Genomic DNA, 14,601 nt, shown 5'->3' with positions numbered 1-14,601 from the left:
TTTGTAGAATGTTTTTCAGTCTGTGAGTTAAATATTTGATCAGTTGTGTGCTCCCCGCCCACGGCCCCTCTCTGACAGCCCTGTGCTTCTGTTCCCTCTTGCACTTACTTCATAGGTACGTCTTCCTCTGCTTCGAGTGCACGCAGTTCGTTCTTCCCTGGCCCCCACCAAGCCCGACCAACCTGGCTCGTCCCCCCAGGTTCCACTCGCACGCGTCCGGCCCCGACTCCACTGTTCTGAGGGAGGCACCTCTTCTCTGTGCACCCACGGGGCCTGCACTCACTGTTTCTGTCCAGTGCACACATTTTGGGTTGCTTAGTCTCTTCTCCTTATGAGTTCATGAGTTCCCGGAGAGGACAGGCTGTGTCTGTCATCAGCAAGGTGCCCAGCACAGGACTTGTAATCACGCGTGCTTGTTGAGTGAATGTTCAACCTGGTCTGATCGATCCAGAATGTTAACGTGTGACATTACGCCTCCGTTTAGTTAAGGTGAGCGGAGTGGTTCTGAGCGTGTGGTCCTTATGTTGGAGCCTGGAAAGGGGCCATGGGCAACAGGCGCTTGAACAGACGACGTGGACGTTGATGCTTCCTTCAAACCTATATCTTCTCTTTTCCAGGAAGGAAATTTCCAAGATTCTGAGAAGTTCCTACCTCAGAGGAATGAATTTGGCGTCATTTTTCGTTGCAAGCAAAAACATCGTTTTTGTGACTTTCACCACGTACGTGCTTCTTGGACACGTGATCACAGCCAGCCATGTGTTTGTGGCAGTGACACTGTATGGGGCTGTGCGGTTGACGGTCACCCTTTTTTTCCCTGCGGCCATTGAGAAGGTGTCAGAGGCGGTTGTCAGCATCCGAAGGATCAAGGTTTGGCAACAAATAACCTTGTTTTTAAAAAAAAAAATTTTTTTTAACGTTTATTTATCTTGGAGGAAGGGAGGGAGGGAGAGAGAGAGAGAGAGAGTGCGCGACAGAGAGAGCGTGAGAAGGGTAGGGGCAGAGACTGAGGGAGACCCAGAATCCGAAGCAGGCTCCAGGCTCCCAGCTGTCAGCACAGAGCCCTACCTCACAAACTGCGAGATCATGACCTGAGCCGAAGTAGGTCGCTCAACCGACTGAGCCACCAGGCGCCCCAATGACAAATAACCTTTTTAAGTTGTAGGTGGATTTTAGGCATAACACCTGATTTCATTTTATTTTTTTTAAATTTTTATTATTTAAGTTTTGTTTTGAGAGAGAGTGCAAGTCGGGGGGAGGGGCGGAGAGAGGGAGAGGGAGAGGGAGAGAGAGAGAATCCCAAGCAGGCTTCACCTTGCTGTCCATGCAGAGCCTGACAGGGGGTTGGAACTCATGAACATTGAGATCATGACCTGAGTCGAAATCAGGAGTTGGATGCTAACCCGACCGAGCTACCCAGGTACCCTGAAACACCTGCTTTTAATTTGGTGTCCTCATGCTGTGGTTTAACTTTCTCAGCAGCCAAGCCCGTAGTCATTCCAGAATGTTGTACGTGTTCCCCTCTGTGTCTTCTTGGGGGTGTGCCCTACAGAGAACTAAGTGGCTGATCATTCATGGGGGCAGTGATAGCAGTGGCACAGGGCCTTTGATCACCTGCAGGGTGATGAAGATGTCTGAGGCAGGAGGAAAACAAACAGATCTCCTCTCTTGTGCCAACTCAAATGATTCAGTAGCGACAGTATGCAGTTTTGGGGGAAGAAGATTCCTCTCTAGGTCAGGAAGGAAGGAGCTTGCAGAAGGGCCCTGGCTCCTTGGGTGGGGAGATGGCCTCAGCCTCACCGTTACTTCTCCCTGATTGAAGATGGGTTCTATCCCCCATGGATGCCTGCCTTATGGTCTCTGAGTAAATCTTTGGACCTCCACCTTTTGTCCCCTGTCCCCCTGTTTACTTGTTTTCCTGCCTCAGCCCATTTCTGGGAAGGTCTTTCAAATATGTCCCCTGCTTCCTACACCCCTCCCCCCCCCAATACCGCTGCCTCCTTTTCCTAATTAGCTGTCCCTACGTTGCCTAGGGCAAATAATATCGCCAAGATGCAGGCCGACGCAGTGGGTGCTCAGGTGTTTGTGTGTTTATAAATAGGTCTAAAATGAAGATAAATACGCTCTGCTGACGGGACCTAGGCATGAACTTGAGTGCCTGGGCTTTACGAAAAACCTAGTTTGTTTTGTTCCTGTTCCTCCACAGTGATGGCCGTGTAGTAGTATGTTTCTACTGAAGTTCTATGGCTCTGCGTGTGCCTTTTTTTTTTTTTTAGTTTTATCATAAAAGCTGAGATTTTTTTTTATGATGAATTAAAAAAATTTTTTTTTAATGTTTATTTTTGAGAGAGGGAGACAGCGTGGGCAGGGGAGGGGCAGAGAGAGAGGAAGACACAGAATCCAAAGCAGGCTCCAGGCTCTGAGCTGTCAGCACAGAGCCCGATGCAGGGCTTGAACCCACGAACTGTGAGATCATGACCTGAGCTGAAGTTGGACGCTTAACCGACTGAGCCACCCAGAAGCCCCAAAGCTGAGATTTTTTATCATGAAATTTCTGTCCTGTAAAAAAATATTACTCATGAGAGAGATCAGTCTTAGGGGGCCAGTTCTGGTCCCCAAGTTTGTCATGCTTCCTCCCAGGGGCTTCCAACAACTTTGTTAAAGTTGTGGCCCATGCATTTCAATAAAATTTCTGTTTTGTAGCGTTTGCATCTTGAAAGAGCACATCTAGGAAGATACTTTGGCCACAGTGATGTTCTAAGCATACCTAGAACCTTTCCAGATGCCAGCTTCCCATGCACATTTTGCTGTCCTTTTGCGACCGTCGCTGCTGCAGCCAGCGCTTAGTGAGGTCCAGGCACATTGTCTCGGGTCATCCTGACAGCAGTTCGTGAGCACTAGTGTCCCCACTTGACCGGTAAGGACACCGTTCCTGCAGCAAGTGAACCAGTGTGCCCATCCTCACACAGCTTGCGCACGATGCACTAGGATTCTTCCCAGACCCTGGTTTCTTACCCCTTGTTACGTCACCTCCGCTGCCTTCCTAGGACCTTCCGGCACGCGTATTTCCTCACGTGTAGTTTTCATCATCCAGTCTCATTCTGAAGAGACCTGCAGGGGTTCCTGCAGAATCAAAATTTTAAGCTCTGGGTTTGAGCTCAACTGGCCCGTGTTTCCCAGCGCACGACCCTCCATTCTGGCCCCGGATGTGGGGGAGGGGAAGGGCTTGTCTCTGTGATGCACCACATTCATATGCGCTTTGGGGTTTTTGCCCATGCTGTTCATCTCAGGGGGTTGCCTTTTTTTCTGTTCTTGATTTAGGTAAATGCTGCTGAGTCCCCCAGTCCCCCCCCCCCCCCCCCCCCCCCCCCCCCCGCAATCTTCCTCCAGCACTTTTTCTCATGCTGACCTCAGGGTTCCATATTAAAAAATTTTTTTTTAAGTTTATTCATTTTGAGAGAGAGAGACAGATTGAGAGAGAGACAGAGAGAGAGAGAGAGCAAGAGAACAAGAGAGCAAGAGAGTGAGCAGAGAAGGGGCAGAGGGAGAGAGAGAGAATCCCAAGCCCCAGCGTGGGGCTCTATCCCATGACCCCGGGATTATGACCTGAGCCGAAATCCAGAGTCAGGTGCTCAACTGACTGAGTCACCCAGGCTCCCCAAGCTTCCATATATATGTGCAAGGCCAGTACCACATCGTTCAGCATCATGGCATGTGGCTGGTTCTGACTCGACAGGACTATACTAAGCCCCCTGACAGCAGATGATATCTGATAGTTCTTTTGCATAGTGGCTGGCCCATGTTGGGCATCTACTGGGCCTCAGATAAATACTGAATTAGTGGAAGCAACACTAATTCAGAGTCAGTGTAGACTCTGCTGGCCTGGCTTCTGGCCTGGGCTATTAGGTCTTAGAGATAGTTAGAAGCATCCGTCTTCTTTGGTTAAAAACATTAGTTTTACTGACCATTGTGTAATAAAGGAAGATGAAAACCATGTGGCTTTATGCTAAAGTGCATCTTGAATCCAAAGGCAATCTAGAGACAGAATGCTCTCTTTGAAGGTCAGTCTTTTCTTTCCTCTTGAGGTCTTCAACTGATTGGGTGAGGCCCACCTACCATCATGGAGGATAATCTGCTTTAAAGCCCACTGATTTAAGTGTCAGTCTCATCTGAAAGGTACTTTCACTGTAACATCCAGACGTGTTTGAGCAAATGACTGTGGCTTAGCCATGTTGACCCATAAAATTAACCATCACACCCACTGGAATCTCCCGTCTCCTCCTTCGAACTCCCCGGATGTGACTTTGTCCTCACTTCCCGCGTGTGTGGGATGGATGTATTCTCCTCCCCGATCTCCAGGCTTCTGAAGACAGGCGCGGTGCCTTGTCCATCTTTGCATTCCTCACCACACATGCTCAGGAGATGTGTCACTGTATTCTCCACGTCTGTGAGATGCTGCAGGCATCCAGCAGTTGAGCATTGTTTTGTGATACATAAAATCACATAGCATGAAAGGGATCTTGCAGAAGGTTTTGAGGGAGTTGTATCTAAATATTTGGGTGGGACTTTTGATTGCTTTTCTGCTAAAATGCACCTGAACTGTGTCTGAGGCTGGAAATTCTTCCCATGGAGATGTATCCAGTAGCATCAAAGGTATGACTTGCTGAGAACTTTGAATTTTCCTGGGTCTGACTTTGTCAAGCCCCTTTGTGTCCTGATGAAGCATCTTTGATTTGGGCTGAAAGCCCAAGTCTTCTCTCCTCTGTATAAAGTTTCTGGCAGAAAGGTGGGCCTAGGGATTTAGAGTTTGTTGAGCAGAAGTTGTTTTCAGTAGAGGTGGGACCAGTGGCCGAGAAGGTTGGTGAAAAAGGGGTGGTTAGCATGGCAAACTGCTTCATGGTGGCTTTGAAGTAATTATTGAAGTATCTTTTTTTCTTTTAGATCTTAGACTTTTTTCCAACCCATATGGTTTCTATAACCCCTTAAGAAATTTAGATCTCAAGTACATCAGAATCACCTGGAGGGCTTATGAAAAGTAACTCATGACAGTTTGGGGACTCTGAGTCTCTGGGTCATGCAGGGCCCGAGGTATCTGTGTCCTAGGCAAGTGTGCCTGTGTTACCTGAAAACATGCCACACGTGGGAAACGTTGCCCCAGCTGCGGGAAAAAGTACACAAAGCCAGAATGTGCTTAGCAAAATGTAAAAGATGTCAGGGTCATGTTAAGACTAAAATCAGTGGACGGAAGAAACTAACACCTGTCTTGGTTTGTGCTAGACTTTTGGGGGGCCCATTTAGAATTCCTTCAGTCACCCCACAAAGTAACTGAGCGCCTACCTCAAGCCTGGGGCTGTGCTAGATGTGTATATACAATGATAAGCAAATGCACAGAAGGCTTGCCTGCTTAGAATTTCTGAAGCATCGAGAGGGAGTTAATAAATGCTCACACAATGGCATTCACTGTTAATGTGTGTTTCGTGTCATCAGTCAGTCTTTGGAAGAAAAAGTCTGATGGGATGCCTGGGTGACTCAGTCGGTTAAGTGTCCAACTTCAGCTCAGGTCATGATCTCATGGTCCATGGGTTTGAGCCCTATGTCGGACTCTGTGCTGACAGTTCAGAGCCTGGATGGAGCCTGCTTCTGATTCTGTGTGTCTGTCTCCCCCTCCCCTGCTTATGCTCTATCTCTCAAGAATAAATAAACATTAATTTTTTTTTCTTTTTTTAAGAAAAAGGCTGAGGTCCTATGAGGTGCTTTGTAGACACCGCTGTAATTTTGGAGGTGGGGCTTCCTGGGAAGGCTGAAGGAGTTCCGTGGAGAGTTACATGTGTGTGTGGGGGGGGGTGGGGGAGATAGGAGGCTGATACTCTGCATTTTTGGGGGGATAGTTATGTGGCAGAAGGTGTTCTTAGAAAGCGCTTGGTGCACCAGAAGGAGATCCATGTATTTGACGATGAGGGCGCAGAGAGAGGCCTGAGCAGGGGGCAGAGCACCTTATAGACCACAGGAAGGTTTTTTGCTTTTGCAGAGCTCACTCTGGCTGCAGCCCAGGGACCGGATCCGAGGAGGTTGGGGTGGGGATCTAGTGTAGAGCAGGAAGTGTTCAGAGGCTAATGCAGTCCAGGAACCGGGTGACGTGGTTTGGATTAGGCTGAACTAGACGCAGTGAGATTTGAGAGCCACTCAGGAGCACGTACCTGACACAGGTAATAGGCAGTGAATATAATGGACTGATCCAATGTTCACTCCTCTTTCCTTCCCTGCCTCTCACGTGTTTTGTGCAGTGAGAGGTAAAAATGGCAGCAGGCGAGGAAGAAAAGATGTGCTGAGGACACTCACCAGGTAGTTAGGACTAGGTGAGGTTTGGCTCGTAGAGGGTCAGAAGCTTGGGAGGCGCCCAGAAGTTTGCTGTGACACTGTCTCCTGCAGCCTGGGACTCAGATGATGATTGGGAGTCCCAGAGGTAAATGCAGCACACCTCTCCACCTTGGAGGTGGCGCTGGGATCCCCAGCCCTGGCGTAAAGCCAAATGTGGGCTGTAGAGTGTATGTCTTCTCTTCCACACACACTTGTCAATTTCCTTTTTTTCCACGTACTGAAAATGAAGGATTTACTACGAAGTTATAGGCCCAAGAAGTTCCTTCTATTTTTCTCTTAGTGACATTGAACGAGTCCAATAGGATTATAAAAGATCTTGTCTTAACTTCAAAGCAGTGAAAGTCTTAACGATGTCTACACCCAGTAGAGTGAGGTTATAGTGCTCACAAAGCTGCTTAGGTTTTTGCCTAGCAGCCACTGTGAAGTCAATCTTGTTGGCTTGAGTTCTGACGGCTGATGCTTTCCCGCATGACCTGTTCTGGGTATGCACTTCATGGCTTTAATGGCAATTTAATGTCAGCTTTTTCATCAGCCTGAGCACTTGAGAAAAATCCAGCCAGCACATCTGGCACCTTTATAAGCCGTTCATGTGTTGAATGGAGCCTCATTTAACCACCGGGAGACTGTGACTCCTTTCTCCACTCAGACCTATTATTTACGGACAAATGCTCAATAGATTTACTTCCTCACTGTGTGCATAGTTTCTCTTTTCTTTCTTTCCTTGAAGGTGCAGAATTTCTATTCTAATATGCACATACTGAATTTTGAATTTTATGTCTTGGTAATATGCTTAAGCTAAAATTTGAGTTTTATTCTGTCTAGACAAGATTTATGACACCTACAGCCTTCTGCTTGTTGCCATCTTTTTTTTTTTTTTAATTTTTTTTTTCAACGTTTATTTATTTTTGGGACAGAGAGACAGAGCATGAACGGGGGAGGGGCAGAGAGAGAGGGAGACACAGAATCGGAAACAGGCTCCAGGCTCCGAGCCATCAGCCCAGAGCCCGACGCGGGGCTCGAACTCACGGACCGCGAGATTGTGACCTGGCTGAAGTCGGACGCTTAACCGACTGCGCCACCCAGGCGCCCCTCTGCTTGTTGCCATCTTAACTCATACTGTGTAAGACTGTAGTGATCTAGTCAGTGATTAGATTCACTCGAACCAGCCGTAGAGTCGGGTTCTATAGGGGTTATTGTGACATGCTGACCCTTTGCTAGCCTCAGTGTGGGGTTTGAGTTGGGCTGTTCGTAAGTGCATGAACGGCATAGTCTTCTCCCTCGCCATGACTTAATATCCCTTTGGGGATTCAGAAGTAGGGTGGGCAGTGCCAGCTAGGGCCCTTGTGAGCTGGTTCCCAGGAGGATTAGCATTTGAGATGGGTTGGGAAGGAAGGGTTGGTTCAGTACTCAGAGTATCAAGGCGGAGGGCACTTGGGGAGTGTGAACTTAGGTGCTCATGGGTCACTGAAGGGTTTTAAGCATGGTGGACGTTCTCAGAGGTGTTTCAGTGAGATCATGAGGGAGTGTGGGGCGCCTAGGTGGCTCAGCTAGTTAAGCAACTGACTTCGGCTCAGGCCATGATCTCCTGGTTCATGAGTTAAAGCCCTGCGTCAGGGACTCTGCTGTCAGTGTGGAGCCTGCTTCGGATCCTCTGTCCCCTTCTCTCTGCCTTTGGCCCACTTATGCTCTCTCACTCTCTTAAAAATGAATAAACGTTAAGAAAAATAGGAAGTGGTGTTAGGTTTGACAGTGTTGGGAATGCTGGGGAAGGAATCGGGAGGGTACAGGGAGACAGCAAAAAATTGTGTCGGTGTTGTAAACGATTGGTGGTGAGATTCCGAAATTACGTTGTTTCAAGAGGAATGAAGAATTGGAGGGATCGGAATTGTTGCAGAATAGGCAAGAGTTGCTGTCTGGGTGACTGTGGGGGAGCTGGTGTGGAAGAGAAATCAGGGCCATGCTGGGTTTAAAGCCTGCAAAGGAAGGAGTCCTCAGACCATCGTCTATCCATTCTGCTTCCCTGTTAGACACAGGCATGGGGCAGAGAGGAAGGTTCTCAGCGAGCCTGGACGAGTGGAAGCATCTGTGAGCAGACCTCGCCTCCCGCAGGCTGCGTCTTTGAGAGGAATGCACAGGAACACGTTTTCCTTTTCCTGCACAGAAGAAACTTTGCATATTCAGCTTTAACCACATTTGTAGCTTTGCAGCAAGATAGACAAGATTTTAATGACTTAAAGAGTGTTTATGGTTTTTAGAGTAGCAGTTGACTTCTGTGTTGTTCTCCTGAAACATTTTCATATGCTTATTTCAGTTGCTTCCTATGTTGGTTAGGATGAGGTTTGCCCGTGGGTCCTAGAATACCCATGTTAAAGCTGCTTGTACAGGTAGTTCATTTTTCTTCCCTGAGCAAACCTTCGTGAGGTTGTATGTCGGTTTGCTAGCGCTGGGGCCGCAAAGTTGCCACAAACTAGGTGGCTCAGAGCGACAGGAGTGTGTTGTTCCACGGTTCTGGAGCCAGAAGTCTGAAATCAGGGTGTCCTCAGGGTCGTGATCCCTCTGAAACCTATAAGGGAGAATCCTTCCTTGCCTTCTCTAGTTTCTCGTGTGGCTGGCACACCTTGCGTTTCTTGGCTTGTGGCTGCCATCACTGTAATCTCTGTCTTGGCTGTTTCCTACCTGTATGTATCTCTCCTCCTCCTTCTCTTCCTCCTTCTCTTTCCCTCTCCCTCCTCTCTGCCTCCTTCTCCTCCTCCTCCCCACTCCTCCTCCCCACTCCTCCTCCTCCTCCTCGCCTCTTTCCCTCTCCCTCCTCCCCTCCTCTCCACCTCTTCCTCCTCCTTCTCCTTCTCTTCTTTTCCTCTTCCCCCTCCCTCTCCCCACTCCTCCTCCTCCTCCCCACTCCTCCTCCTCCTCCCCACTCCTCTCCTTCTCCTTCTCTTTGCCTCTTTCCCTGTCCCTCCTCCCCTCCTCTCCTCCTCCTCCTCCTCCTCCTCCTCCTCCTCCTCCTCCTCCTCCTCCTCTTTTCCTCTTCCCCCTCCTTCCTCCCCTCTTCTCTGCCTCCTTCTCCTCCTCCTCCCCATTCCTCCTCCCCCTCCCCACTCCTCCTCCTCCTCCCCACTCCTCCTCCTCCTCCTCCCCACTCCTCCTCCTCCCCACTCCTCCTCCTCCCCACTCCTCCTCCTCTTTTCCTCTTCCCTTCTCCCTCCTTCCCTCCTCTCTGCCTTCTTCTCCTCCTCCTCCCCACTCCTCCTCACTCCTCCTCCTTCTCCTCTTTGCCTCTTTCCCTCTCCCTCCTCCCCTCCTCTCCACCTCCTTCTTCTCCTCCTCCCCACTCCTCCTCACTCCTCCCCTCTTCCTCCTCTTGTTTTCCTTTAAAGATTTTATTTCTGAGTTATCTCTGTGCCCAATGTGGGACTCAAACTCACAGCCCCAAGACTGAGAGCTGCACGCTCCACTGACTGAGCCAGCCAGGCGCCCCATTGTGTCTTCTTATAAGGACACCAGTCATATTGGATTTAGGGGTCACCCTACTCCAGTATGACCTCACCTGAATCAGCCACATCTGCAATGACCGTATTTGCAAATAAAGTCACATAATTGAGGTAACTGGGGTTATGACTTCATCCTGTCTTTCTGGGAGGGCACGATTCACCCCATAAGAAGTTCCATGGCTAGTATGCTGTTCTGTGGCTTTAGAGGCCCAGACGCTTTCCTTCTTGCTTGTGGCCTTGCCCAGAGAGTTATGGGCCAGAGAGGCTTTTTTTTCCGGGAAGCAACCTTATTCCTGCCGGCACCACTCAGTTGGGTTTGTACCCGAAGAACTGAGCCCCGAACGCTGTGTGGCATAGTTTTTCATACATTTTTTACTTCTTTGTCTCTCATATATAGTAACATACAAACATGTAGTCTGATTAAGTGGTCTCATGTTACAAGGTCATGAGGGATGTGGTCACGTATGCATATAACCAGGTTGCCTTGAGGGTTTTTTTTTTTTCTTTTCTCTTTTTTCTTCTTTTCTGAGGGAGGGGACCCTACCACAGCTTTGGCTAAGCTGCCGACTTCCAAGGACCAAGCCATTGGGTGGAGGAAGGTTCCTGGGCATGATCACTTTCCATTGGCCTAAACTTAATCACCTGACTCTGCATAGCTCTGTGGGAGGCTGGGAAGAGGGGTCCCTTTCCCAGGCTGCCATGCCCTAAAAACCAGGAGTTTGTTTCCACAGAAGAACGAGAGCAAGTTTTGAGGGCCGTTAACAGTCGCTGCCACACATTCAAAGTTTTGGGGGTAGAGGGGTATTGGTTGTTCATTCTGTTTGTACCAGTGTAGCTTTTCCCGTTGAATTATGTCTAGCATTTGCAGAGCAAAACTGAGTTTTCCTGTATATGTGATTGTGTTAGGTTTGTAATGGTTAGCATGACTTGGTTCGATTCAAATTGCACCACCTTGCTGCTATCTGGTGTGGACAAGAGCAGGAAGCGTGGAAAAATACCTTCTCCTGCTGTCGAGAGGGTATTTGCTAAGGAGAAAAGACAAGTGATTATGAAGAGATGCTTGTAAAATATATATATGTATATATATATATATATACACACATATATAATATATATATTTATATTTTATATAAAATATATATTTATATATTTATAAATATATAAATAAATATATTTATATATATATAAATTTATATATAAATATATATTTATATTTAAGTAGGCTTCATGCCCAGCGTGGAGCCCAACATGGGGCTTGAACTCATGACCCTGAGATCAGGACCTAAGCTGAGATCAAGAGTCAGATGCTTAACCAACCAGGTGCCCCTAAAATTTTTTTTTTTTTTTTAGAATGATGACAAGTGATAGCTCATGACAGGAAGGATGCATTGCTGTGATGCGTATGGGGGGAAAAGCGAAGTGTCCCAACTGCCCAGGGAAAGGGCAAAACAGAGAAATGGACAGAACCACGTTTTTCATTCAGAGTCTCTCTGCCATTGGTTCTGTGTTCCCAGCCTGTCCTTTTGCATCAACTCGATTTCTGAAGGCCTGGGGGTGGCCTTCGTCTGGGTGCCCAGCGTCTCACGTGGTGCTTGGCACATGGTGGGATTAGATAAGTATTTATGTAATCATTTCCTACCAACTCCCATGTTTATTGTTAGTAACACAGGAGTAAAACCGTGACAATGTCCAGGTTCTAATTGTGTTCACTGCTCGTAACTATATTTTCTCTTGAGGGAAGAATCCATATACTTGTTGAGAAGGTTACAGAGTTAGCTTTGTGAACTCAGAGTGTTTGTGTGTGTGTGTGTGTGTGTGTGTGTGTGTGTGTGTGTGTGTGTACTATATTATATAATTACATAGTACATACTGTGTTCTGATATGAGTCCCCCTTGTAAATACAGTTGGTAAAATGATACAGAGGCTGCGTAAAATGCTACGTTGCAAATTCCAGGAAAGCAATTATTCTTGCTTATGCTTTGTTCCTACAGCTCAACCAGCCTTTTTCCTTCTTCTGCAGAACTTTCTGTTACTTGACGAGGTACCACAGCGTACTCCTCAGCCGCCATCAGACGGTAAAATGATCGTGCATGTGCAAGACTTCACTGCCTTTTGGGATAAGGTAACAAATCCTCCCTTGCAAGATCACAACTTGCAAGATCACAAAAGACAACCGGGGATGTAGAATTTAATAGAGAATTTTGATTTTTTTTTTTTTTTACACACCATATAAAATGTGACTTGCATTGTTTCCTTGAAAGTATATTATAAACATTCTCAAAATCAGGAATAAGGTTTGTAGTTAATGGGGATTAAGTATAAAATCAGCCCAAGGCATACGACATGTTCTTTGTCCCATTGTTAGGAGAACTTTCCAAGTATGATCACATTGTTTTCGGTGATAAGTTTGCAATGTCCCCATTTACAGGATTGAGCAGACAAGTGATACGGTCCGGAACGGGTTAGCTAACACGTACATCACAAGCTGTTACAGAGGAGAGACTGGGAAATCAGTGTACGTTTTTTACCCTGACGCTATCAGACCATCTCCTTACATATGGAGTGAGGCCCATGACGTGGATATTTCCTGTAGGGTAGTGTGCCGGCTCCTGTTCTAAGCTTCTGGAAGGTGCTGGCTACTTTGGGGGCAGGCAGGGGCAGGGAGGAGGCAGCTGGTGAGCACAGTAAGTGCCAGTGATTCCCAGCTTCAGGGTTCTGTGTGGGAAGCTGACAGGTAGGACAGGTGAGGTCACGAAGGTTTTCTGACACTTGGTTGATTTAGGACATTTAGGCAAATGGGAAAAACCCTTCCTACCTTACTGCAGCGGATGCCCTCCTGCTTGGTAATTCTCCACTGGTGCACTTGAAGCACTTCTAGAAAGCTCTGTTCCAGTTCCCTTCTGTGAGTGCTGGGGAGTTAGGTAGTGCACTGAGGTAGTTACCACACACCCTGTATGATGACCCATCACCACCTTTCTTTTGTACGAACCGTGCAACACTGTAACATGAGCACTTTTGTTCTTCTTCCCAGAACTTAATCACTTGTTCCCAGACTTTTCCTGCGCTTTTGCGTTGTAGCACAGAACACCCCCATCCTGTTGTCCTGCCCTTGTCTGGGGAAGGACTGTGCCTCTCACTGGGGGTGATTAGGGGCCCTAGGGTGAGGGAGGGGCACAGACATTGGGGATTTGGGAAGGAAGCTAAGGCCACCGGGCTGGGAGGCAGAAGGATGTGGGTTTTCGAACCACCCACTAGACAGCTGGGTGGGTAGGTGGGCAAAGGTCTTCGCCCCCACCTGGTTTCATTCATGAAAGGAATGCGCTCGGTTTCAGTGTCTGAGCTTGGAAGTGTATGGTCCGGTGGGAGCCTCTAAATCGCCGCGGGGCAGGGGTTTTCATCCTGTGGTTCACTGCTATGTCCCCAGGGCCTACCCCACGGCTAGGCTGGTGCATTGCATCAGCCTCTACTGAGCCCCAGGGCAAGGGGCCTGAGCACCCCTGAACTGTCACATGCTGCCCCCTTCTGGTCACGCTCGAGCAATGCCTGACCCTGGAGCCCGGGCCAGGAAGCAGCAACTTGTCTGGCACTAACAGGAAGCTCTGAGGTGCAGGGAACGGGAAGCCAGTGTCGTTCTGTGGCTTCTTACTTTGTAGATGTAACTGAGTTAAAAAAAAAAAAAATGTAGTCAAGTAGGAACTAGTTCGTTGTTAGACATGAAGAAAGGAGTGGAAAAGCTTAAAAAAATGTTTCTATGTATTGAAATCCACCTTAATGACAGTTTTTATAATTTGATAGAATCTGGGGCTGGTTTTTTTGGTGTGCATGCGTGCTTAAATGTAATTATCCTGGTTTTAGTATGTACCCATTTTATGGCCAATTATTCCAGAGAAGGTTTTCATTTTGAAGATCACACAGACCTTTTATTTCTCCTGCTGTGCCTTTAGCCTTTCTGCCTTGTGTTAACTGTGTGTACACATTCCCAGCGTAGAGAGAGGTCACACAGCAGCCCAGCTCTGCACCTGTGCATGGGAAAGTTCGCTCAGCTGCTTTTGGCTATCCGTGGCTTGGATTCTTCCTCCCATCATCCCTTGTAGTTGAACTTGCAGGGAATGTTCTGTACAGAAGCTCTGTACGTTTCTCTGCCCTTCACGTATCTATCTGGAGGTTTGTCTTTGAGGATCCCTTTTTTAGAAATGTAGAAGGTAGCAGTGCCTTAGATCAACTCACGGTCAGTTTCCTGTGATCGTGGGAGGACATTCCCCCAACTGTGTTTGCAGAACACTAACCCCTTACAAGCCTTCTTCAGAAAGGGTTTGGGACTCACACACATTCACGAGATCCTCAGTCCTGGGGCCATGCATGGTCAGGACTCCCAGAAGCATCCCACGGGGAAATGAGGCGGAGATTGTAACAGTGGGAACGAAGCCCACAGTGTCAGCACAGGAGCTCAACACAGGGCTCGAACCATGAGATCATGACCTGAGCCAAAACCAACAGTCAGACGTTTAACTGACTGAACCACCCAGGCGCCCCATTTATTGAGAGTTTTCTTAACACTAAATCTCCTTATTGTAGAATTTATAGAATGTTTAGGAATACAACTTCTGATTAGCATGATTTTTGCTTTATCCTTTTCCGTTGTGTTGGATTCTGTGCTGTAGTGCACGCCTCCATGTTTTTTTGTTTTTTGGTTTTTTTTTTTTACAGTAAAAGTACTTTGTTGTACCTGTTTACT

General features: G+C 47.7%; 1 protein-coding gene across 5 annotated transcripts in view; it reads left to right on the top strand.

Annotated features, from left to right (window-relative positions):
- ABCC4 (ATP binding cassette subfamily C member 4) overlaps positions 1–14,601 on the top strand; it is a 262,924-nt gene that overhangs the window by 85,676 nt on the left and 162,647 nt on the right. For all 5 annotated transcript variants that reach the window (XM_023252655.2, XM_023252659.2, XM_023252657.2 and 2 more), the window contains 2 exons: positions 618–867; positions 11,887–11,988. In XM_023252655.2, the coding sequence (XP_023108423.1) occupies positions 618–867; positions 11,887–11,988 (352 nt within the window). The remainder of the gene's footprint in view (positions 1–617; positions 868–11,886; positions 11,989–14,601) is intronic.

The sequence above is a fragment of the Felis catus genome, chromosome A1, assembly GCF_018350175.1.
Source record: "Felis catus isolate Fca126 chromosome A1, F.catus_Fca126_mat1.0, whole genome shotgun sequence".
Taxonomy (NCBI): domain Eukaryota; kingdom Metazoa; phylum Chordata; class Mammalia; order Carnivora; family Felidae; genus Felis; species Felis catus.
Note: the sequence above shows the minus strand (reverse complement) of the source record. Positions and strands in the feature narration are given on the sequence as shown.